At 40.5% G+C, this 26,182-nt stretch overlaps 1 protein-coding gene across 1 annotated transcript in view; it reads left to right on the top strand.

Annotated features, from left to right (window-relative positions):
- Positions 1-26,182, top strand: part of EIF2AK3 (eukaryotic translation initiation factor 2 alpha kinase 3) — a 47,161-nt gene that overhangs the window by 5,327 nt on the left and 15,652 nt on the right. The window contains exons 2-7 of the mRNA XM_068943734.1: positions 2,233-2,362; positions 18,689-18,883; positions 20,889-21,019; positions 22,984-23,218; positions 23,481-23,643; positions 25,525-25,662. Coding sequence (XP_068799835.1) covers positions 2,233-2,362; positions 18,689-18,883; positions 20,889-21,019; positions 22,984-23,218; positions 23,481-23,643; positions 25,525-25,662 — 992 coding nt within the window. The remainder of the gene's footprint in view (positions 1-2,232; positions 2,363-18,688; positions 18,884-20,888; positions 21,020-22,983; positions 23,219-23,480; positions 23,644-25,524; positions 25,663-26,182) is intronic.

The following is a 26,182-nucleotide window of genomic DNA, read 5'->3' as shown; positions in this document are numbered from 1 at the left end:
AAGTTACACCGTGATTTGACTGACCTGAGATCATGGCAGAAGTACACGTTCAAGAATTGCCCTGTTGGGTGATGGGGGAGGCATTAATAACGAGAACTCTTGGGGAAGGTTGAGGTTTGTGTCTGGCGAGGAAAGATAGTATGGAAAGGTAAAATACAAAGGCATAAAGCATCTCTTACTTGAGAGACAAGGTAGGTGGGAAGAATTAGATTAAGGGAAACAATGGGAGTCGATAGGAAGGAAACATTTTACAGCGTGATGTTAGAATTTTTCTTCTCTACAATATTATTGCCAAGATTCTTTCCAGTCTGGCTATGTTTCTAGTTTCTACTTTTTTTTTTTTTTTTTTTTTAAACCTAGTTGTCAGCTAGATCAAGGTAAAATTTAAATAGATCCTCTTTGAATGATATTTTCATGCAGTACTAGAGGGTTTCAAATAACTTGTTCTACAATAATGCATAACCAGATTCTGTTAAATGTGTGTCCAAGGCCCTTTGGTGTACACTTGTTTACAGCGCTTGAGAAGAGATACAGTCTCCTTCAATTCAGTTTATTATTAACCTGATCTTGGTTTCTGTACAGTTGCAATAATTATATGTACTCAGCCTATAAAACTCCTGTATTCTACTGTTCAAATATTGGCACAATTGGTGCTTTTCTGACAACTTCTTAAACCAAGAAGCTTAAGTTTTATGGAGGAATGTGATGTTTGGCTACCTTCAGAAATAGGGGCTACCGCAATATTTTTGGCTCAGGTTAAAGATGTGTTTAGTTTTCTACAAGCTATTAATAATATAGTGCAAAATAGCCTAAGTTTTTATGCAAATGTGTGGGTTACACTTGCATGTAAAACTGCAGTGTTTCACATGACTTTTGTTATGGGTGATGTAATAAGCCACTGTCCTTGAGCATGTTTTTAAGATCAGGCTTTTTATTTTCTTCCTCAAAGAAAAACAAGTGCCCTGTCGTTTCCTCTCTGAACATCAAGTTGCTACGTTGGTAATTTTGGATAAGTTAATTTATCTGGCTTCAGTTTGGCACAATTTTGTGACTCTAACTGGTTGAAGTGGTCATTCATGTCTGTATGTATGTGTGCAATAGCCTTTTCACTTCCCCCTTCCCCCAAACCAGAAAATAGTTAATCTGCCCATCAGGCTTATTTACACAGTTCTTTGGTCTCATTGAAACCTGTGTCTATAAAGGGTCCTTCTGGGTCACTAAATCGGCCCCCCTCAGCGCAAGCAGTTTGTAAAGCGATCCAGTTACACCGCCGCAGCCCTTTGAAAACGGGTGAGCTTGCTGCAAGCTGGAACTGCCCACAGGTTGCAGCTCTTTCGGGTCAGGGTGAAACAAGTTTTGAGGAAGAAAAGCCCCTCCAATATGCCTTGTCAGTATTTTGTCTCTGGCCATTACCTGTGTGTGGCTTTCTTTTTGTGCTCGAGTTCTAGACTAGTCACAAATACTCATTTCAGTTGTGTAAGAAACAAGTTTTTTTTCTTTTTCCTAAATTGATAAATTTCAGGCTGTGTCAAAATCAACAGCCAACCTGCTATTGCCGTGTATTCCCAGCCAGATAGGCTACTTTAAGCATAAGTGGCGTAAGACACCTAACTTGCTTTGTCTGCAGACATTTGGAGGTTGTTTCTGCTGTTCTGTGTCTGTCTTGGGCAAGATTTGTTTTATTATACGATGTTGTTAAATATCTTCCAGAGTTTCCATGCTTTATCCACAGAGGCTGAAAATTTACTTGGTTACAACTTTATATTTCTTACATGCTGATTTGCTGGTTTAGTTGTGAGTGGGGTTTGGGTTTTTCTTTTTTTTTTTTTTTTTGTTAAAGGTCATGTTAAAGATCCCTGGGGAAGGGGCTGAGGAAAATAGTATCTATACTTTTCACGTAAATACATGAAAAGAGAGGAAGATCTCATTCAGTGTTACAGTAGTAACACACATTTTGGAGCAAAAAGTCAGCTATCCCACTGTGAAACTGAACTCTGAAAGAGCGCTATGGTATATAGAATTAGTTTATGACATTCAGCCACAGACTTCAAATTTTCTACTATCTCTTGTTTGTCTAGGTAAAGCTACCAAGTGCTGTTTTGCAGAATAAGTTGACTTTATTTAAAAGAATGTAACTTCAACTTCAGAAGGCAACTAATAGCATGTATTTTCAGACGAGGAGAAACTACAGGTTGCTCTAGTTTTGACTGTGGAATATGTCTTGACTTTCAGGTCTTTAGTAATTATCAGCACTTTGGATGGACGAATCGCTGCGCTGGATCCAGAAAATAGTGGGAGAAAACAGTGGGATCTGGATGTAGGATCAGGTTCCCTTGTGTCATCCAGCCTCAGTAAACCAGAGGTAAGGCTGAAAGATTTAGGCAGGAAAGAGATTGACTTTTCTGTAATAAACTGAGTTTAATTTCATCCACTGTGATAAATACCAAATAATGCAGCAGACTTAGCGTGAGCAAAGTTTCATGGCCAAGCCCAAACTTTTTTAGAGTGCTTACATCATGTTGCCATTTCAAACTAGAGTGTGTCACCGTGTTAGTCTTGAGATTGATGTATGTGACAACGATCAAGCTAGATGATGTAACCAGTTGGGGAATTGTCTGCAATTATTGGTTGGAAACAAGTTCCTTGTATTTTGAAGCAATCTAAAGATCAACTGCTTTGTGTTACTATGGTATGTTCTGGCAAGTACTGACATGTTTTACACCCCCCCCCCCCCAAAGAGAAGCAAAAGTCCTTGTGACTTAAAAAACATAGTCTTTTGTTCATTTGTTGTACTAGATAAGCAGGCTGCCTATGAAATAGAACGTGTTAGCAATGAAATAGAGCATTGAAGGTCACCCTGAAGTACTGAGTGAGAAAGGGTTGCATCATTTCTTACTGACGAGCTGTCAGAAGGAAATCTAAAGAGTTAAATTTTTTTTGAGGCGCGATTTCAGCCTTCAGTTTGCGTAAACTTAGGTTAGAAAATAGAAGAAAGCTGGTTTGCTTTCATTCCCACATTGAAGAAGCGAGCCATGAGTCACTCTCTCCTAGAACTAGGAGGAATCAGTACACCAACTACGGTAGTTTGTGGTGCTGACCACGTGTATAGTCCTTTGCTGTTACAGACGATTGGACTTGATGACTGGTCCTGTGTTTCCTGGATGCATGTTCATGCTTTGGCGTGATGAGCATCAGAGAAGGAAAGTTGAATTTGGGAGTATTCGGACTGTATGAGCATCTTGTTTGCAGTTATTATCTCATTTACATAATCTGTATTTCAGTGCAAAGAAGCCTAATGAAAGATGTGGGGTTTTTGCTGTGGTAGTGTAAGTATGAGAGGTAGCAATAAGTATCTCGGGCTGATTGCAAAAATAAAGTGAATGTCAGCTTGTGTTCCTTTGTTTCTGAGAGAATTTCATCTAGGGATGCAACTTTTTAAGGCTTGTTCTTTTAAGATGCACTATTTTGGGGTTTAACAAAAAATACTATGGGAAAGAAGAACTTTCATAAAAATATTTTCTACAGCAGAAATGAAAAGAATATGAAAACTGTAAAGAGCAAAGTGTCCATTATATTTGTGAAAGACCATGATTTATTTTCAGTACTAGAAACTTAAAATATTTAAGTTGCACAGGATCTGTTGCACAGGATGGCTTTTTATGACCACAGTGAAAATAGGACAACGGTTTGTAAAACAATTGTTTGAAATGTATGCAAATGTAAACTTCATTATTGACTATAAATTAAAAGACTTGGGTCCAGGCTTTTCAAATTTCAGGCATGCAGGTGTTCAGTATCACAAAAGTCTTTTACAGATCTAGGTTTTTGTCCCTCGACTGGCTTATCCTGAGTTTTGAGCTTTTTCCAATGTGTTGTGACTGTGGAAACAAGGTTGGTGCTTGAACGACAAAAATCCCAGTTCTTCTGTGCGTTATTTAGCTCCTTTCTGTGGCTCTAAGTTAGTAGGCTACTGGGAGTATCAAAATACAGCTTTAGAGAATGTTTGTTATGCATGTAAGATGAGATTTCAAATTATTGCATTTCTACAGCTGTGGCCAAAGGCAATGATGGATTTTACTGGAAATATCTAGATTTTGACAATTAGGACGCAGAACTTGGAAAATTAGTTCTCTTGTAAGTAGACGACTTCATTCTGGCCTTCTAGAAGCCTTTAGCAGTTATGAACATAAGGCTTTTTTGGACTCACTTGACTACTGTCAGGTAGAAAAATGCTGTTAAGACGTAGACTTTTCCAGTAAATAAGAGTGATGAATGCTCCAAGTAAGCTACGCTAAAATATTTAAACACACTACATCTTTTAAAACCTGATCTGTTGTCAGAATTAGCTGGAAGATTTCTTACAGTGGATCTAGAGGCTGCTCAAGTGAATACTTTGTTGCGCTAAAGTTGCTGTGGACAATTTTGTTCTGGGTCAAAATGTTAAGATTCGTTAAAGCATCAGAGTCTGTCCTTTTCCCCACTCTACACTCTTTTCTCTCTGATTTGGCCCGAGGTATGTTAAGTTTTATTCTCTCAAACTAATTGTTGAGGCTTTTTCTTCGTGTCCCAGCCTTTCTGAGATAGCAGTGCTGTCTGTGCTTGCAATCACGTGCTGTCTTCTGTGTAAAACAGTATCATTAGGTAAAGTGTAAACCTAGAACTTCTTGCGAGAAATGACAGGTGAGAAACTCCTCTTGTGTTATACTTGTAGTGTTAAAGATTTGTGTTCTTGCAGAATGAGGAACTGCTAAGCCTTAATTGTTGTGTTTGTTGTTTTGTTTTTACCCTCTGGGGCGACAGTGCAGTGAACTCTAGTTCCAGGTCCTGCTGCAAAAGTATCACGATTTCATTTTTAAATGCCTTTTAAGAATAGACATTAAGTCTTTAAACATGCAGTGTTTAAAAGAACTATAGTTACTTCCTAAATTTAGCTTCACCTCTTCCTAACTGTAAAATGTCAACTAGGCTGTCTTGAGCTCATGTGTTAATTAGGAAAGTGAGGTAGTAAAATTTCAAATGTTCCAGCAGCTCTGTCAAACACTTCAGATCTTGAAACTACTGCTGAAGACGCTGACAAGTGAGATGTTCATCATTTATCATATGAACAGATCAATTAGAAAGGAAAGTATGTTAAACTACTCGTTTGTCTGGGTAACGGAGATGGTAAAATTCACTCTTTGGCTCTAAGCTCCAACCTCCGTAGTCATGGTCAGGGTGCCAATGCTGAAAACGTATGACTCTGTTTCAGTCTCGTGCATCAGAACTTTGGATCCCCCTCTACTATATGTTAAAACAAAAAGCTGTTCTCTTCAGTAAGCTGTATGTTGCAGCTCCAAGAATCATCATTAGCAAGTAATCTTTATATGCAAAGGAGTAAAGTTCAGGGTAAAGTCATTGAATCTCAAATTTTCCAAAAGGGAGCTTCCTTTTAACAGAACCACTTCCATTTACGCTTTAAAATTTAACTTTGTAATGAATACACCATCTGTACTTAGATGAGAATGCATTTGTGGGAATCAGCCTGTTGGAATAATGACGGTTAATGACAGTGGAAACAGAGAACTGTCTCGGAGCAGTGGAAATGGCTCATAAGACATCATTACAAGACGGCTTTCATAAGCATCATTACAAGATGATGCTTTCTCTTACCTGGATAGCTTTATACTGAAATACTTAATGTGTTTTTGTCTCTCTTTTGTGAGGCCTCTATCATAGCGGAGACATGAAAGTATGAAATTGTCTGTAAATTAAAATGACTGGCCAGTAAAGGCTAGCATGACTGATGGGACAGTGGGGGACTGGAGAAGAGTAGTAGATGATGAGACAGAAAAAGGCCTACTACAGGATGGGTAAAGTGTAAGGATGCTGCCATGAAAACGCTGGTAGCTGAGGCGTGATGAGAAATGGGAAAGCAAGTGGAATACTTGATGGTGGTGATGCGAGAGTAACAGCTTGAAAATACGTTCATGGCTGTGACACGATATTTTGAGCTGTCAGGAGCGCTGCAGGGAGTTGAGCCTGGCGGATAAGGGTGGCCCAAATCATAGTTCCGGCAGTCTGGACACAGACGTCTTGAATATACTGGATAAAAGAAACTGCATTTGCTCCCAATTCGGGTATTACAAAGTAATCCCTGAGTAAGAATCTAATTTCTTTATTTGAGAGATTGGGGATCATTTGAGACAATGAGTTTGAATCCAGAGGGCTGACATCTCTAGCAGTCACAGTAAACATACCGTTGTAACTCCAAAAAATGAAATAATTGGGTTATGTGAGGTTACAAAATCTGTTGATCAACATCCTTATTTCTCTGAAGACTCTTAGTACCTTCAAACTTGTGCTTTGCATTAAATACTGTACTCTTGCTATTTTTTTAGCATTATAGCCACACAAAATAAACTTTTTCTACAGATTTAGACACTTGAGTGTGATGTGTTTGTGGGTTTTTTTTTTCTCTTTGAGACTAGCAGGTTTGTGAGACAGCCTAAGATTATTATTTTTGCCTCTGGAGAAATGTGGAGATGCAAAGAAGTTGTATGTACTGAAGCAAGCTGAAAACTATTTGCATTGTAGGCAAACTGGACCAGTAGGTATCTCTGGTTTGTTCCTGTTTTGCCGTTTGGAGAGGACAGGCTGATGCTTAGAACAGTCTGTAAGTTGGGAAGGGATCTGGAGGTCTGTAAATCTCCACTATGACAGGATATAGTGTGCAGTATAAATTTCTTTCTTTTTTTCTTTTTTTCTTTTTTTCTTTTTGCTTTGCACCCCGAAACATTTTTAAATTCTCAATCATTTCTTTCCACAAAAGAAAAGAAATGTTAATGCGATGACACGTCCAGGCACCTTGAAACAACTATAAGGTGTTAACTGCCTGGGCGTAGTCCTGAAAGGCTGGCCGTGTTTTGGGGAAAGAAATTTCTGTACCCAGTCAAGGCCAGAGAAAGGCCAAAAGCCGTCCTGGGTTGCTTTGGAGACAAGGGAAGAAATTCAGGAACTCTTATCCTCTGGCCTCTTCAGCGCAGAAGAAGTGACAAAACCCGTGCTGAAGCAGGTCACAGCAAGACAAGAGGTCAAAATGCCCTCTAGGGATTTGGACTTGTGATTTCTAGATTTTCTCTTTTATGTGCCCTGCTTGAGGTTAGGCGAGGCTAAATAATTTAGTTCTCTCTCTGAGAGAGAAATCTTGTGACATCAATTTTAAGAAAATCATACCCACCACTTATGGCACCCCTGCAGAAGTATTTTATTAGTCTGAATGAAAACAAGGTTTCTGTTTAGTCCATACTATTCTACTTGAGGTTATTTTTTCTTTTTTTTTTTTCCTCTTTCTCCTCTCCTCTGTTAAGTCACTGCCTTAAGTCACTGTCTGCAAACGCCATTCAACCATAAGCTGGGATGTGTTTGTTTTTGGGGGTTACTTAAGACTGTCAGTCCTACTTGGAGCATTTTCACTTCAAGGGTTGTAAATACAGTGAGGAATAAAAGGAGACCCGCTTCAAACTGCACAGATATTCCGAGAAAATGAGTTTTGCTGTACTGGCTTTTTGTTCAAAAAATAATTGATCTATCTGACTCGCAAAGGTTAACCTGAACTTTTAGTGTATTTGTGCATCTTAAAACATCTGGCGTGCGATACATCAGCACCAGAAGCAGTCTTTTCTGCCTAGCGCTCAGAAGAGTCTTTGGGCCCCGTTGTGGGCTTCTTGCAGGAGCAAATGCTGTGCAGTGGGGTCAGACTTCCGTACAGAATGAGAAGTTGGCTCTCTGAGGACTTAGAGCATATACAAATCTATGTGAAGCATAATTTTACTCCAGGAAGTGAGGAATAACAATTGTAAAATTTCTATTAATGCTGTACAAATTATTTTCCAACTGTAATATGCTGTAATCAGGTGCAAATTCTCCTTCTCTGTTCAAGTAAGCAGAGTAAATAAATGGGTGGACTTCTTGCTGAGGTGATTGATCTGGGGAAAATCTGTTTCCTTGCAGATGAAGTGATATAACTTTGACCTGGAAGAGTATATTAATAGTTCCTTGTGTCCAGTAGCTAATTGTTACCTTTGCTTTCTGCTAAGATGAGCATTGGAACAGCAAAGCTCTGATAGCTGGAGGTGGTCTTCCTTTAGAGGAAGGCTAGGGCATCATCTGGTTTTCAGAATCATAAAAATTTCTTGTAATAGAAATAGGGGTTAAATTTAACTGGATGACATACAAGATCTGGGGACTGATAATAGCACTTCTGCTGAAGGTTGGAGGTGATCGGTTTAGAATGGAGAATACAGACTTCCCTGTACTAGGAGATGCTGTGACAGGTTGTCGGCTGCCATCTCATATTTCCTTCCCCTGCAGAGGAATTGAGCCTATGCTGCCTGAGGAGAGGGAGAGAGATTAGTGTCTTAAATGGTCCTGGAAAGGCTCATAATGAATGAGAAGCGAGCGTCCAGAATTGTACTTCAAAGAAAGATAAATTCTAATTGCGATTGAAGCAGAGAAGGCTTATTAGGGCTATCAAAGGGAGCAGAGCCTGTGTTTTACAAGAAGAGAATAGATGTGACTGCTCTTTAACTGTGTAGATGTATTGTGGTTACTGGTGGCACGGTCAGTCCTTCTGGTTTCAATTACTGGAAACACGCAAGGTATACATGGCAATACTCCGCAAGCTTAATATGGAGACCTGGGGATTTCTGAGTACAGATCTTCACCGTTTCACCGTAAAACTAAAGAAATGATTTGTGGTTCTCCTGAAAATCAGTCTTCTAATAGCGTTTAGTGGACAAAAATTAATCGGCTAAGGGCCAATTAATTTAAAACGTTTGGATAGGCAGAGGTTCTGCTTCAGTAGAAAATCCCACTGAACTTCTTAAACGTGGCGAGGTAAATCTGTGGAGAAGGGGAGCTGCTGACGGTCAGTTGAGTTGCTAGGAGTTCATGTGATGTAGTACCATGTTTTCTGTTGGGGTGACAAGTCGGGCTATTCCTTTGACAAGTCATCTTGGGTATTTATCAAAACTGCACATCTTCAAAGGCAGTCATCTTAGTTTAATGGCTCGTTCAATTACAAAAAGGAAAAAAAGACTTCCTATAACTGCAGCTTGGTGGCTCTCTTACTGACACTTGATGTGGTTAGCAGCGATAAAGCTCTGATAACGTGCTGGCATGTGTCCTCTAACTCACACTGTAATAACATTCGGGAGGAGGAGGGAGGGCGGACAACTTCCGTTACTAAGGCACGTGGGAAGCTAAATTAGCAAAGTATTGTGGCTTGAATGATATCAGAGCTCTCAACACTAATCCTCACAAGTGATACTTTTCCCCGAACAAAGCCAGAAAAGTTTCTAAAATGGAGTCATTCTGGGCTAATGTTTATGGCCAACTTTTGACTGTGGTGCTCACAGACGTTGTCAAAATAATACTGTAGCAAATCAGGGAGAGGATGTTTATCATCAGCTTGCTGTCTCCAGGCCTCCTCTGTTGTTTAGTTATTTTTATAGTAGCTTGTAATTTAATTGGATATGGAAGAGTGCGTGTTTTTATTGGTTGTTAAGCAGTTTTAGTGTGTGTAAAGATATTAAAATGGATCAGCTCTAGAAATGCCTAGACACCTAGGCAGAAAAGCCTACACCTGTTCCAAAATAGAGAATAGATAATTTGGAGCTCAGCTGCCTGGAACACAACAAAAAACTGGTTTCTTCTGCACTAGTGACTTTTTTCAGCCTTCAATGCGTACTTCATATATATATGGGAGGTGGGTGGGTGGCTGTATATACACATATATATATATATATATATGCACACTTACACACGCACCTTTACACAGGCACATACGAAAGTGCCTGCATGCGTACCAAGCTGTAAGCGTGTCAGACAATTCAGCAGATCATTCCCCTTGCAGCATAACCACTGACATTACATTTCTGAATTTCTTACGAACCCTGCGCTGTATGCGCAGATAAGTACATTAGTCTTTGTCAGACTCGCAAGGCATTTTCTGCACCCTGTCGTCTAACCTTTCTACTTTTTTGGAATCCTTGAAAAAGGGAGGGACTCTGCATTTGCCCTGTGCTGTTCGCCTCCTGTATTGGGCTCCTTTTTCCTGTGAGAGTTGCTCTGTGGCCCAAAGTATTTTTCGAGACATGGGGGCTCTGTGTCCTTATCTAAAAAGCACCCTGTCCTGGCAGGGTTGGGGAAAAAAATCACAAGGCCTGGTAGAGATCGACATAAATCCTGAACCTCTAAAGTGACAGGGTTTCTGCTGTTGCCCCCCCTCTCCCCCCCTCCCCCCGGCAGTCCTTTCTTACCCCCTCCCTTAAGGGGAAGCATCTTGCTCCACTCCCTAGCGGTGCTGTCAGCCCGTGTAGTCTTGCAAGAGACATTCAAGGGGAGATAAGCTAAAACATCATCTGAAAACATCCCGGTACTGGCACAATACTAATTTTGCCATGGTAGCTTACGAGTTCTGTACAGGGCCTGTTTTTGTAGAAGTGAGGTTTGGGGTAACTTTCATTTTCTTCACTAATCTTTTTCCTTATGTGCTGATACTTTCAAGGAATTGAGCGATGGGCTCAATAGCTGCAGCACCAGTTTGTCTCAGGAAGGACCGCTCTTAGATTCTGGAAGACTGTTGCGGTTTTTTCTTATTAATAAAACTTGCTACTTTAAAAAGGAGGATGGAATAATGTCAAAATAAAGTCTTTCTTAAAGCACTGTGCTGTTTTTCATTATTAAGGGGAAGAGTTTTTAAAAGTCTGTTACCATGGCAGCAGAGCAGGCTGGCATCTCTGTAGTCAAAACCCGGAGTCTTGTTTGACTATGATTAAAGTAACAGTGGTGTTTTAGTTTGTTAGCCTTCAGAAGAAGGGTCTCTTTGATTGCACAGCAAACAGCATTGGGGAACTGGTCTCTTCTGAAGCTGGGTCAGGGTCTAGTTAACTCCCTGTGGTTCCTCCATCCATTTCACTGCATGGCTGCTCAAGGAAGGGCAGGGGACGGTGCAAGACTGCTTCTTTTAAGGGCAAACTGGAGCCAACCAAGGTACTGTGCCCCTGACCCTGGTGGTGAGAGTATATTCTACAGCTACACTGCTGCTGTCATCTATTGCTTTTTGCATTTCTTTGAGTAAGTTTTGTCAGGACCCGTGTAGTTTCTAGTAGGTGAGGTTTTAAGTTTTAAAGTGTAGAATCATGACAGTGATATCAACCGTAGTCATTTAATAAAGTTGTGGGAAGGATGTTGCAGGGGGTGTTTCTAGAAGAAAAAACAAATATTTTGGGTTGTTTTGCCTTTCTTGGGAGGTAGGGGGGATGTTTGAACAGTATGGGGCTAAACAACTTCTCTAGTCGCTGTACTCACCCAGGAGAAGGCCGGGACGCAGTATCCCTTCAGTGCTGCAGCTGTACCATGTGCTTGGGGTACGTGAGATATTTGGCCACCAGAGTTTGACTTGGCCCCGTCTTCTCTAACCAAGGAAGAATGAAGTAGAAGCTACCAGGTAGTGGAGTATGGGAGGTGGTGGAGGGAGAAGAAAGCCCTTGTGAGTTATAAACTAATATCACACAGCTCTTCACGTGGCCGCTCGCAGAAGCGGGACCAGACTGGGTCACTTGACTCCCTTTGTACTCCTGTGTCTGGGTGAACTGCACAGTTTGATTGTAGAAATCACTGTTAGATTTAAGAGGCGTATGCCCTGACTCCCCCCACGCAACGGTGGTGTGACTTTTCACTGTATCACACCTGCTCAAATAATGCCTATTTCTTTGGCTTCTCTGATGTCCCGGCCTGGTGCTGGCTGTCTGTTACCTTGTCGGAGAAGGAAGACCACGTGATCCTGCCTCCATAAACTGCAGGGGCGAAATACTGAATCATCAGAAGTTTAAGTACAACCTTTCTCACGGTTCTGGTGTTGAAGATGGTCTCAGCACGTTTGCTAGGAATAGGATGTAGTTAGCAAACAGACACGTGTACGTATTTTGGAAACAGTGACAGTGGTGAAATCAAATGCATTGGTATTTACAAGAAATGAAGTTGTTCTAGACAAAACAACTATCTATTGATGTTTCCTGCTTCGGTTTCCTCATTGCCCTTGAGCATGTCTCTGAAGGTCGTTTTGCATATGATTGATGTGAATCATGGACTCCCCTTTGCAGTCAATTTTCTTCTTCCTTGGCTGGTTAAACAGCACAGTATGCTATGAAGAATATTTTGTTCTTTTACATGTGCTTTAGGCAGTGGAATAACTTAAATCTGCAGACTGTCTTTTTTTAAAAGATTGTACTGGTGTCTGGTTCTTTGTTCTCTTCCTAAGGAAGTGTCAGTGTTGTGGACCTAGCAGAAAGTTTGATGAAAAGTATGCCCTCGGACTCTGTCTGTTCCCCTCATCCCCATATATTTCTGTTTGAATAGGATTTGCCTAAGTTAATAGTACTACATTGTCATCCTTGTACCCTGCGCTTGAATTTCTGCACACAGGTGAAGGGAAGCAGATGAATCGACCATGTTTAAATCCAAAGTGAAGAGGAAAAATAACCTAGTATGTTAGAAGTCATAAGCCAGAGCATCTGTGCAGATAACGTCCTGCATGCATATCAAAAACAGTAGGCAATAAATGGGTCCTAGGCAAACTTGAACCAGACACATCTCAAGGCCTTGCACAGTACCTGGTAGGGCTTGATCTGTCGAAGCAGCTGCCTATTATATAGGACCTGAAAATCTATAAAAGTTTATAGGAATGTTTGTATGCTGTAGGCCAACGATTGAAAAACAAAAGCGGAACAGGTAATGGTTGCTTTCCCTTTCCTACATGTGTTTGCGTGGCCTCTGGTTTGCACCTTTTTATAGCAAAGCTGCCCTATGTGGCTTTTAATACATTGCCTAGATGAATTTTAAAGAGGCTTAAAAGACAGTTGTCACTTGGAAGTAGCTTTCCTAAGAGCATACCTAATATTAGCAGTGATCCTATTGTAGAGGTAGTCATGGCAAAAAGACCAGTACCCTTACCACATAAAGGTATACCAATTAACGAAGACTAACCATATAGGTTAGTTAATTAGTAGTAACCAGAACGAACCTCTCCCAGAAGTGACAGTTCATCATGTGAGTAAGGCTTGAAATCCACAGGCTTAAGTATTAGAAAAACATGCAGACCTAGCACTTCTGTTCTAAGGGAAATATTTTACCTGTGCTTAGTTATTTCCTTGGAGTTATTAGAAAGTCCAGCACGGCTGAAAACGATAATATTGACTATTCTGGCACCGAATTTGTCTCAGCTCCGCCTGCACGTGAGCATGCTTGATTGTGCTTCATAGGCTAAAGATTTTTAGTTATGGGAAATGAATGTTACACTTAGTGTTAAACAGCTTATGGAAGCGTTAGTACTGCAGCTTGTTTTTCTCTCTGTTTACATGGCCCTTTTTTTTTTTTCCTTTTTCCTAAAATAAATCAGCAGCCTCCTTCCTGCAGGAGGAAACCTGGTGCAGCTTTCCTCCTGCACCACTTTCAACCTGTCGTGGAATCTCTCGTGCGGTGCCCTCCTTTCCGGTAAAGAGTCTAGACAGCAAATTCCCTGGTAGCGTATGCCATTTCGGATCGTTATGCCTTTTTGCTTTTTGTTAGGGCTTTTTAGAAACTGCATTACCTCACCCGTCGGCCTGGTGATTGAGCAGCCCCTGCCGCTGATAGGCCTGCAGCACCCTACCCGGAGCCAATGGAGAACTTCAGCTTCAAACTCTTAATGAGCAAAAGAACAGCGGCTTGTTTAGGGCTCAGTAGTTCATGTGGGTTTTTTTTTTTTAGTTGGTTTTTTTTTTTGTTACTTCTGAAAGACAAGCCACTTAACAATTATGTGCCATATTGCTGACCAGTGAAGCTGAACAAATAGCTATTTACATTGACAGATCAGAGGAATGTGTAAGTGCATCGCGGTAACCTACATTTTCTGTGCCAAGAGATTTGCAGCTGACTGCCTGGGTGACTCACTCCTTGGATTAGGAGATGAGGTAATGCTTTGGAGATACAGGGTGATGTCATTCCTTTACCTGAGCTGCATGCCGATGCTGGTTGCTTGTACTTTCAAGGAAAGTCCCTTTGCTGCTTCTGATATCCTAGAGAACAAGCTGCAGCCCTCTGACAGGAATTAATATCATTTGCTGTGTTTCTAAAGCCTCTGTGTCTAAAAGCGCTCTTTAAAAAAAATGTCTGCACATGTGCCCGCAGATGCCTTTTGTTGCATGCGTGTGTTTACCCGCAAGTATGCAAATTTGCATACCTGCCCAGTCTTCAGATAAAGCTGTTTTGGTAATAGAGGACCTTTGGGGTAATCAAGTGCGGTCCCTTGTCAGTGCCATGTCACGTAATGCCCTTTATAGGTAGATTCCTCTTAAAAGAAGACGAATTTTTTGGTTCCTGCTGTTCCAGCTGGAGGCTGTTGTGAAATACGTTTGTGATGGTCAGTAACTGAAATGCCTAGCTTGCACTTATTCATGGTCAGTTAAGCCCATCTGTTCTTACACTGGGGTTGTCCTTTGGTGTGACAGCTCTTTCCCCTGCCAGAGCTTCCTTCTCCCGTGTGTTCACAGACAGCAGTTGTATCTTTTCCCAGCCTTTCTTTCCATGTGTCATACAGGATGTGCTGCTCCCTTAGGCTCCTCTTCAGATCAGGAGCACCGACAGGTGATCAGCAGAGCTAACCGGACTGTCTTGTCTTTCATCTGCGATTTGTAGGGACTGAGGCCTTAACAGATGAGCAGTTAATGCCCTGCTGTTAGAAATTTTTTGACTTCATGCAAGGCCTGACCTGATATTACTCATATCTTGGGTGTATGCAAGTGTATGTTGCTAAGCAAACTTGCATATTGGGAATTTGGGTGTGGCGTTTCCTGAAATGACCCAACATTTTGTCTCTCTTTTGTAATAGTGGAAAACTTCCCAAGAACTACTGGTTAGGCCCTGAAGAACTTCAGGATGAGGGAAACTCTTAGAGTGCCATGTGTCACACTGTCCCCAGAGCTCTGCAGGTTAACCACAGAGACTCTCCCTTGTTCAGCAGTAGACACTGGGCAGCTTGCAACCTCTGGTTGCTTGCTGACCAGTTCAGTCTTCCCAAATTGATGGCAAGGACTGCAGCCCTCGGAGCATGCTGCGGTAAAGCCCTTGCTGTTGCGGCTTCAGGAAGTGTATCTGACCAACTGAAGCTGCACGTAGCTGTCTAGGTACCACCGCTATGTGGGTAGTGTGACCATGTTAAATTAATTTAGCTGCCTGATGGCCTAGTAGAATTTCTTCAGGATCCAACTTGAAGTTGGCCTCTCATGCTTGCTCGGATTTGACATATCTGTGAAAGCTGAGGTGAGGACATAGGTAACGGCTCAGCAAGAGGCAGAGGAATAGCAGAGTGCAGCTGGTCTGGCAGTCAGGTTGTGAGGACCTGTGACCCCAAGAGCCCAACTAGATGAACAGCTTGCAGCTACCTGATTTAAAAAAAAAAAAAATGGTTATGCAACTAATTAATGCATAAATTGTGGTAGGCAAGTGATGCAGAAAAGTGTGAAACGTATGTTTGTGTGGCTTTTATCAAAGGAGGTAAGTGGTTACTGCAACTCAAAGGGAGAAGCTATTTAGTGGCATGTTGTGTGGGAAGGTGTGTATAACTTCTTCCCTCCCCTTTGTGTGTGTTTTTTAAGAGAAAGTGAACAGGTAACCCTACCTGTGGGCTGACTTCAGGTTTGCATTGACATTTAGACCATATATTAGGTGACCGTAACACTTCTGAGCTAGCTTGGTTTAAATGACTTCCTGATCCATGCCCTTAGGCTCCTGTCTTAAGGATTGGGTCTCTCTCTTCCCGCTTGTCCTTGCATTACTTTCTGTTTGCTAATGTCCTCTTTCCCAATAGTGCTTCGCCTATGTCCTGAAAGCTTCTGACCCTATCTGACCTTGGGATTCAGAGCTACATCCACACCTGGCACCACTAAGACCTCTCCAGTGCTTCCTTGGAGTTGTCCTAGTCAAAGAGCCCTTTCTGTTTGAGCTGCGTCATTCCTTACTACTTTACCCACTCCTCCACCGTCACTGCATAACCTGTTCCCTGCTGGCTCCCTTAACACGGAGCTGGCACTGAACGTCCCACAAGGCTCTGTCTCTTATGAAGAGACCCTGCGGACGCCATCTCGTTCGTTCCTGAAGGACAAATGTTCTATTTTACTGAAAAATGCCCACCTCAGCCCCTCAGTTATCAGTGCTTGCTCCCTTTCCCTTCATTTCATTTCTTTTTCCTGAATGACACCCATCTAATTGATATGTTGGTGCCAAGCCTAATTCAGTGCCTCTCATAATCAGTTGCACGAAGCAGAAACTTTCCAAAACACAAAGTTTTTGGTTCTTTCTCTCATAATCTTATGTTGCATCTGTTCCAAAACTCAAAGTCAAAAACATTGTCCGCGAACAACTGTGGCTCCCAGATCTCCATGTGATATATTGATGGCGTAACAGGATTTACCCAGCTTGCTCTCTGTATGCTGAAACACTAGGACAGGAGCTGTTGTTTAGCTATTGTTTCTTTGGAAAGCTGATTAGAAAAAGAACCTTGTCTGTTGTTCATTTCTTATTCCATAGAATATCTCATGTTGCTGTAGGTAAAGATGGGCCTCCAAATTACTTGCAGGTGTTTGGACCACTTGCACATAAAAGGCCTGATAGAGGATTTACTAATGTAAAGTCGTGGCTGCACAAGCTAAAAGTTTTCATCAAAATTTTCTAAAATCTAGAAGTCTTTGTTTCTAAAATTCATAGGGCTGCTCTGGAGTACAAGCATCGTGTAAGCCTTATTTGTTTGCTTTTTTTCCCCTGTTGATCATGTGATTTCTACAAATCCCCCACCCGTACAAACTTTTGCTTTTGTTACTGTTTTCCTTCTATAAGTATATGTGCACGTGTATCTCCCCCCGCCAACAGCAGGCCATAAAGCAGCATTCCTTGTGCACGGCAGCTCACTCGTACCTGATTCTGCCTTTTTTATCACAAGGTGAGTATCTAGGCGGGAAAGAGCTTACCTCATTTTGCTTTGTGAAGTACTTTGCAACTACTCAGGGGTCTATTTTTATCACCTTTTCAATTACACACTGTGTTCCTGAGAGGATTTTTTTTTTTTATTTAATTGTCAATCATTGTGAAGCTTTTCTGTGCTGGAGAGCGTTGGTGTTGGATCCTTCAGGGGTCTCAGATACAGTCACCAACACTGTGAGGTAATTCACCCTAAATTTTCTCTTTGAATAAGGTGTATCAGATAGTGTAAAAAGAGTTATTGGTCATGATACGCACAAATCTACCAGATCTGTTTTTCCTTCCCTATTTATGTGAATCCCAACTCTGCTTAATGCCATGTGATCTTCCGTGACCCAGTTAGTGGAATAAAAAGTCTCCTGGTAGCGCGAATTTCAGCCGTGCAGAAGCCGTAGTTTCAGATCTTCTCAATGGTTCCAGAAATAATAACCAGAAACCTTTCGGATCTTTTGTATCGCCACTGTTTATAATGTAAACCCGTGTCTTGGAGTCTAAGCAGGAATATTCTGTTGGAGTGACTAACACACGTGTACCAGAAGCCATCTTCAAATTATAAAGGGTAACATATCTGAACTTAATGCGATTATGCTGGAGGGTACTACCCAAATGGACAGAGGTTCTGAAAAAGCATTAACATCTTCCATGTTAATCCATATCCTGAAAAGCTTAAGATTATGTGGATTACTGTTTCCCTCTGTTTCTTGACAGGCACAGCCACTGTGGCTCCACAGTATTAGTTATGGTCTATCGTGCTGATAATGAGTTTCTTAATAAGTCCCTTAGTACTCATTGACAATGACTCATACTTCCGAACTAGGATCTCCTTGAAAATCTCAATATAATGAATGGAGTTCTGTACCCTGGTGAAGATTTGCTGAGTTGTTGGGTGTTTAAGAAAAAGTCAGATGAGTTTTAAAGGAGTTATATTCTTAAACATAAGAAATTGTGGGGAGGAGAAGCTAGACTTAGCTGTCTAAAAAGGCAAAAATGAAAAATGAGCTCTGATTTAAATGATGATTGCTCTGTCTGCTGTAAAGGATAATGGATATTCTGGAGTAGTCATTAATTGCAAAAGAGCTCACCTACAGTCTCAGCTTTTCTTTTAAAACAGAATTCAGTCTTCTCATCTAGAGAGAATGGTAGATTCTATGTTTAGCAATAAATCAGCTCTGGGAAAAAAACCCAACAAAGTAGGACTTCACCTGCAATGCCCCTGTCTTGAAACAATTGCAAATACTCTATAATAGTTGCTCTTTAACCAGTGACTGTTTAGTCTCCACAATAATGGCTCTGTTATTCTCCTTATCAGATTTTCTACAGGTTGGATGAATGCTAATCCATCAACTGGTTGAGTTTTAAAATCTTGTTGTTTTAAGTGAGAGAAGTCTACTGAGATGGTTTTTAAGGGAGTGGTAAAAATAGTGATTAAAATGTTTAATATTAATACGCACGCTTTTTCTCTCTTTGCTATAACTTTAAAAAATAAGACTCCGGGATTTAAAACTTTAACAAATAAGAGCCTGGGATATAAAACACTGTATTTGATCGTACAGTGTTTCTGTTTGTGCTCTGTGTGTCTTTTGCTAACATTGTGTTTGAGTGGTGGCTAACGTTCAATTCAATGCAATTCTTTCAGGTATTTGGAAATAAGATGATAATTCCTTCCTTGGATGGGGACCTTTTCCAGTGGGATCGGGATCGAGAGAGCATGGAAGCAGTTCCTTTCACGGTTGAATCTCTTCTTGAGTCATCGTACAAATTTGGCGAGGACGTCGTTTTAGTTGGAGGAAAGTCTTTAACAACCTACGGGCTGAGCTCATATTCGGGAAAGGTAAAAGCCTGAAAAGTTACCTCGTAATTGTGTGGTCCTAGGACTGCTTTGTAAATAGGTTGCTCTTGAGATTTAAACTGCGATACAATTCTAATATAAGGCTGTGTGGCACAAAAGAGCAGGATTTGAACTTCTTGGGCAAATCCAGCAAGCTGGAGTAAGGGTAAGCAGGGGTGCCGCTGGGTGGTGTGACTGTGCCAGCCGAGTGCCCTGCTGCGATCCCTCCTGCTGCATCCCTTGCGCTGGCTTTAACACTTTGTCTCGCCCTTCGCTGAGCTGATTCATCTTGCCAACCCAACAGACGACTGTTCGCTTTTTATTGAGTTAGTTTTGTGCTGGGTTAGCAAATATGGTCATCTCAGCATGGGGTGGGGTGAGTACCAGAGTGAGTGCAAGGGATTTTGTGAGCAGGGGTGAGCGAGGAGAAAAACCGTAAGAGCAATTCAACTGTATCGCGTAGCTCTACCTGACGAAAACTCTGCTCTGCAGCTTACTGAATATTGAAGAAAGCTTTAGGTGATGGAGAGATATCAGTTTTGATATTCACAATTAATAATCAGTAGCTGGTTGAAAACGAGAAAAGCATTCAGCATATACAAATGTTTGAGGGTTGCAGTTGTTGCCAACACGTTTGTCGGCAACTGTCTCTTGGAAGTGCTCCTTAGGTTTAAAAGTCCCATGCACAAGTTAGTGGAAAACTAACTGCTATCTGACTAGGTTAGAAGGTGTTTTTCTTCTGAAATACGTTGGTTGAAAGTTGTGTGTTTTTTAAAAATACACAAAAAAAAAGGCTTAAAAAGAAGCGGAATTGATTGCATTATTCAGAGTTCTAGATTTTAATGACTCCCCTTCCTCCCCATTTTTATGTCAGATATCATTAAAATGATTATAGATATACTTCCTGTAGTGAAAAACAGACTAAATCATAAATGTTGATGCAATTAAAAAAAGACGAGGAGAAAAACAAAATAGGTAATGGTAAAAAATAATAATGATAATACATTTTTAAAATTTAAAACTTCAAACGCTTATTTTCCACCAAATCATTTTTTCCGTTTCCACCAGACGTTTCAACGCAGACCACTTCTGTGGCGATCAGTCGTGATAAAGAATATAGACCCAAAACTGAGTTTGAAATCACTTTGATTTTTCTCATCGATAGCAGAGGACACTATACACTAATAGAGGGCTCCTCTCGCCCTGTTCAGGAAGTGGAAATTTCAGTTTCTGCTTTGATTCCTGGCTTATGCGTAGAGTAGCAGAGGTGCCCCATACAGGAAGCAGTGCCTGACTCTTCCTTGTTAAGCGGTTCAGCAGTCCGTTGTCTTTGGCAGCGTGATGTTAATTCGGACTTTCAGCAAGCGTGTTCAACTCGCTTTCCCAAACGCAATTGCCTGTATAATCCATATTCTGTTTTCTGAGCCAAGCTGTGATCTTTGAAATCGGGAATATTGCAAAGTCTGCATGACTGGGAGAGTTAAATAAGGTACTCTCTCCCTTTAAATAGCAGAGAAGACAAAGCAGGATGACTCTGCAGTATTTTATATAAATCGATAGTACGCCGTTTGAGTTAATGTAGTTAGTCCGAGGCAAAAATGGCATGAAAACAGAGTTATCCTCTGGGCCTCGTGTGGGATGGGTTTTCCTATGCCCTTAGAGATAGGATGGGAAGGAGGGAGCCGAGATTCCTCTCTGTTAGAAGTAGAAAAGCCTGCAAAGAATAGTCGAAAGGTAATCCAAGATGGTCCAAATTGACTAATGGCTTCCCAACTGTAGACTTCCTAGCGCTTTTTGAAAGTTATAGTTTGAGAAGCGCTCATCATCTTTTAAACCAGGCTTTTCAAGATCTCCTCAAGTTGAACGTCTGAAAGAACGGAGCTATAAGTTGCATGTGAGCCAAAAACGTATTGTAAGAATTGTTAGTTTTGAACGTTGCTGCTGGTTAAGTTTATTTGTCTTGAAGTTCTCAAGCTTTCTAAATGGAGTGCCTTGCCTTGTCCCTTAGGTGAAGTACATCTGCTCAGCTATGGGCTGCCGCCGGTGGGATGACGACGAATCAGAACAGGAAGACACTCTTTTATTGCACCGAACCCAGAAAACAGTCCGTGCTGTTGGACCGCGCAGTGGCAATGAGAAGTAAGTGTATGAATGGTTCAGAACTAGTCAGACAGAGATAAGTTCTTAATATGTAATGTTTTAAGGATTTGACCTGCTTTTTACCCTTGTTAAATTAGGAATTGAATGAGGAAGTTTAGATTGTTAACCAAAGGAATGCTGTTTAGGTTCTAACCCCCTTGCTTATAAATGCTTTTGAAAAATCTCTTAAACGTCGGTTTTACAGATGATTAGACAGAAAATGTTTTTGTACCTATCTATTCTCTCTAAATCAAATGGAAATAACTTTTTTTTTTGTCCTCGGATACCTCCAAAGAGTTTTTTCAACAGCTACTGCACAAGGGCAATGTCACAAATGCGATTGTTCCAACTGTTGATTTTGTATATCAGGAAACAGTTTTTCTTCTTATGACTGATTTACTGATTTTTAACGTTCTTTACCTACTCATGGTAGCTGTCACTGGAATATTTTGTACTTGATGCCCTTAGCTGTCATTGTAAGTTGGCTTAAAATGTTTTCAGTGTATTTTTTCAGCCTCATTCTTAAACCTACTTTGTTCATTTAATAATGTGTCTGTTCTTTAAAAGCTGTGGTTCTGTGGTGACTGGTTCAGTCTGTGATTTTCTTATTGCAGTCATGCCGAAGCTTTAATATATCCAGAGCTTTGTAAAAATACAAACGCACGTTCCACAAGTAAAAAAAGGTACTGCATAAAACACAGGTTTAAAAGGCTACTTACTGCACATGCATCCAGTAATTGCCCAACAATTAAGCAGAGAACCAGTCTTTCCCTGTTCCCCTTGCTCCCTCTTCTGTTTGCAGCAGGATTTGACAGATTTTGCAACCGTAGTCTGTCAGAGATAGCCTAATTATAACTTGAATAGATTAGCAGATCAGAAGTCTTAAAAGATTTTGTGGTTCTTGGAAACTGCTACTGGCAGGGAGAGGTATGTCACAAAAACATAGCATTATGCATGCTCTTTCCTTCGTACATCTCTTTTTCAAAAATGTACTGTGACATCTTGTGTATCTGAAACCTCCTGTCTTTGCAGTCAGAAACAGAGATGCTATCCTGTTGACTCGGTAGTTCTGCTGTGCTTTAATCCAGAGAAAGAACAGCTTTTAAGCAACAAAATACAAATGAAAATATAAAATAGGCACAACTTTTACCATGAGAGCGCAAATGTTTTAAGGGGGCAATCTATGGCTCCTCATTTGTGCCAGACTGCTCCTAGGAAACTTTAGGTACCCAAACACTATTTCTGAGAGTACTTTTCAATTTCTACCTTCATTTGTTGGTTTACAAAAGTTAAGGAGCTTGTGGCCGCACAAGACAGCTCTGTGTTCCTAATACAGTCATCTTTTTTCAGAGCGTGTTAAAGTATGGGGCATGAGCAGTCCTGGTTTCATTGAAGCAGCTGTCAAAGAGATCCTGTCTCAAGTTACCTGTGGGATTAAAGGAAAAAAAAAAAAAAAAAAAGAATAATTCCTCACCACCTTGAAAATTTTGTTTCACATAAAATCTGCTTTATTAATAGAGAACTATGCCATGTGTGTAGAATGCTGCTTCCTAAAGACGATATCCTTGTTGCTTTTATCAGATACATAATATTTTTCTATCTAAACAGACCCAGCTGTATTACTTTATTTTTAATTGCCCTCCCCATATACTAAACTTAACCTTTAATGCCTTTGACCCTCCTTCACTAGCTGTTTCACTTTACCTTCTCAACTCATGCGTTGTGTTGTACTACAAGTTTTCTAAGCTTGTTGTTGTTTGGCTTGTATCCTGGAAATAGCCTTGTTAGAGGATTAGCATCCCCTTTCCTGATACAGCTGGCTTCATTTTTACAATCTGAGAGCTTACTGTATAATATGGGTCAAATAGACAAAGCTCAGTTTAAGAATCTTTTGGACGAAGGGCTCGGGCGTTCCCTTGTAACATGTCAGTTGTTTCCACAAAGTTTTTCTTTTTCTCTTTCAGGTGGAATTTCAGCGTTGGTCACTTTGAACTGCGCTATGTCCCAGATATTGAAACTAGAGCGGGATATATTGAGAGCAATTTTAAAGCGAATATGAACAAAGAAGAAACTAAAATAATTTCAGATGTGGAAGAGCAGGAAGCTGTGATGAAAGATACAGTGATAAAGGTCTCAGTAGCTGACTGGAAGGTTATGGCTTTCAATAAACGAGGAGGACATCTGGAATGGGAATACCAGGTACTGGAAAAGACAAAGTATTAAATGTTACGGAAGTAGAAGTTCTACAGCATTATAGAAAATTCCATTCATTTTGAATTTTCATATACTGCCTTAGTAAAGAAAGCAGCACATCTGCTTGTAACTTTTTTTACTGAAGTTTTATCTTTGAGCTGCTACATCCGTTACAAACACGAAAACAAGGATTTTAAGCATGTTGTTTAGCATGATTCTTGCATAACTTCTACAACGTTAATTTTCCATTTACCTCTCTGTTCTTCAGTTTTGCACTCCAATTGCTTCTGCGTGGCTGGTTAAAGATGGCAAGGTAATTCCCATCAGTCTGTTTGATGACACAAGTTACACCACAAACAATGAAGTATTAGAAGATGAAGAGGATCTTGTGGAAGCTGCCAGAGGGGCCACAGAATCCAGTGTCTATTTGGGTGAGACACCTATTGTAGCGTTTTCTGTAGTGCACGTTCTCTGCTGAGGTTTTAGTAAAGCAGATCTTTTTGTGAAGGTAGATTAAATAAAGCCAAGAGGAGCTGTTACATGTCCAGTCTGATATTATGTTTAACCTAGACCGTTAAACTTGAACCGTGTTGCTTTATAAAGCCCATAAGCTTGAGGTTGCAGTAACACGTATCTCCCACAAGGGCAGCTGTTCTTGATTTAAAGATTTATGACAGGTAGAGCTGTGTTCTCATCCCTTCTAGCCTGCTCTGGTCTCCTCTGCTGCTGTCGTTCTAAGTCAGACGTCTGTGAATCCATCCTAGAAAGTCCAACAAATATAGAAGGTACAGACAAATGCAAAAGGTATAGCTTTGGCTCTGGCGTAATTAATTTATTTGGTGACTTGGACTAAAATGGTAGTAAAAAGACTATTTTTTCTTTCTTTTCAAAAACAGAAGATGGTAAAACCATAAATCTTTGATTCTGAAACGTTCACTGCTTTGTAGTTTCAGTACTTTTGAGATGATTGCAAGTCTTGAAACTTTTGAAGATAGATATATATGCCTAACAAGGCGGTCTTACTGCTTGGTAAGCAATAAGCAATATTTCCTTCCAGCCCACTGATTTGTCACCTTCTTTTTTTTTTTTTTTTTTTTTATCCCTACACGGATTACGGTAACTTACCATGAAGAACTTTCAGCTAAGGTTTTGTGTGACTGAGTCCAGCTGTCAAAATTTATTTAATTTTATTTAATGTGGTTTGTGACAATTTGCAATGGAATGGCCCCAGGTCCTCCCTCCTCTCAGCTGTCTCTCCGGGAGGTAAATGTGCGTTGGCTTTCTAAGACGTTTTTTGCCTTAGCCTTTTTCTCTTGAATCTTTACGCTCTAGCTTCCAGATAGTAGATTAATCTCGGGACTAACACTATGAAGAAGCTGGTTTGTTGCAGCTTTCCTGTTAATGGCTGTTGAAGAGTAATCTGTACCACCATTAACAAGGACGTTTGACTTACCTGTGCAAAGCCCCGGTTGCTTTATAACTCTTTAAGATTGCTGGCATTTTTCTGAAACTTCAATTCCACAGCAGTTAAAACAAGCTATTCTGATCTCTTGCTTTTTTAGAATGAAGGGAACATATTATTTGAATACATCCAGACCTAGTAATCAGAATACAGAGAAATATTTTCCAAAATGCTTTCTTCAAACTAGCACAAACTGCAGAGGTTATAATAATGAAAGCTTGCAAACATACGGATTTTGCTTTTCTTCGGCTAAGCAGTTTGAGTCACAAATACCAAAATTGCTCCTTGAACTTCTTGGGTAAGTAGGTGGAGAGTTGCACAGTGCCTCTTGAGTTTAGATGAGCTGTCTAACAACTTCTGGTTGAGCTGCTACACTCATCACTGTGAGAGACAGAAAGTAGAGGAGACAGGGATCCTTCTTTAACGCTGTTTCACAATGAAGAGAAACTGGCACTTAACTAATTTGTGTTGGTTAATGCGTGGTCCTGGTGGTGATTTGACTTTCCTACTGCAGTAACAAATATGTTTTTTGCAGCGTTCATTAGATCTCCCTGGAGTTAAACGTGAGATACTTGTTTCTTCTGTGGGTGGGTGCTCTCTGAAAAGCTGCTTAAGAGAAACCACCCTTTCTAGTGAGGGTCAGTGCCCAGCCTTTGCTGTCCTGCAAGTAAGGCATTAAGCGTGGCTAGCAGTGTTTCCTGCTCCTTACAACAGCAATCAGTTGCAACAAATACGAGATTAAAAAAATGAACGCCTTGAAGCGATAGGAATTTTTAACCACATTCATAACTGTGCAATTTTAGGCTGGTCTAAATCTTAACACAGATATGCTCTCTGGTTTATTACTTAGGTATGTACAGGGGACAGCTGTATCTTCAGTCATCAGTCAGAATTTCTGAAAAATTCCCAACCAACCCAAAGGCTCTGGAATCCAGAAATGATAATGCGATTATTCCTCTTCCCAAAATCAAATGGAAACCTTTAATCCGTAAGTAACAATCCAGAGTTTTGTTTATTGTCTTAGCACTAGAAAGACAGGACATCTTTCTGACTTCCATTATGCCTCAGTCTAGTCTAATGTTTCCAGCCGTAACGTAGTTCAAGACCAATCTCTGTGCTTTATTAATTATTTATTTTTTTAATTAAATGCTTAATGTCTAAATGACTCGGCTTTCTTTTACTCTGAGTTTGACGTTATCTTATTTGATGATGAAATGCTCATCTTCTAAATCAAATCTTCCTGCAAAAAGGATGAAATGTTTGCAATGGTGTGAATATCAGTTAATAGACTTGTTCAAAAAAAGAGTATTTTGGCTGGAGGGGAGGGATTTATTAAGTGACAGTAATCTTAAAATACGCTTTTTAATGTTTCCTTGCATGAATTTTGATTCATGGTTTGATTCAACAACCTTACATTTTCTAAAATTATGCAATTGAATTCTCATAGACTTTGTACAAGAACAGAATGTGTGAAAGTGTGGAATTTTTATAACAGCTCAGCTCAGAAA

Source organism: Struthio camelus, chromosome 4, assembly GCF_040807025.1.
Source record: "Struthio camelus isolate bStrCam1 chromosome 4, bStrCam1.hap1, whole genome shotgun sequence".
Taxonomy (NCBI): Eukaryota; Metazoa; Chordata; class Aves; order Struthioniformes; family Struthionidae; genus Struthio; species Struthio camelus.
This window is presented reverse-complemented; position numbering and strand designations above follow the sequence as displayed.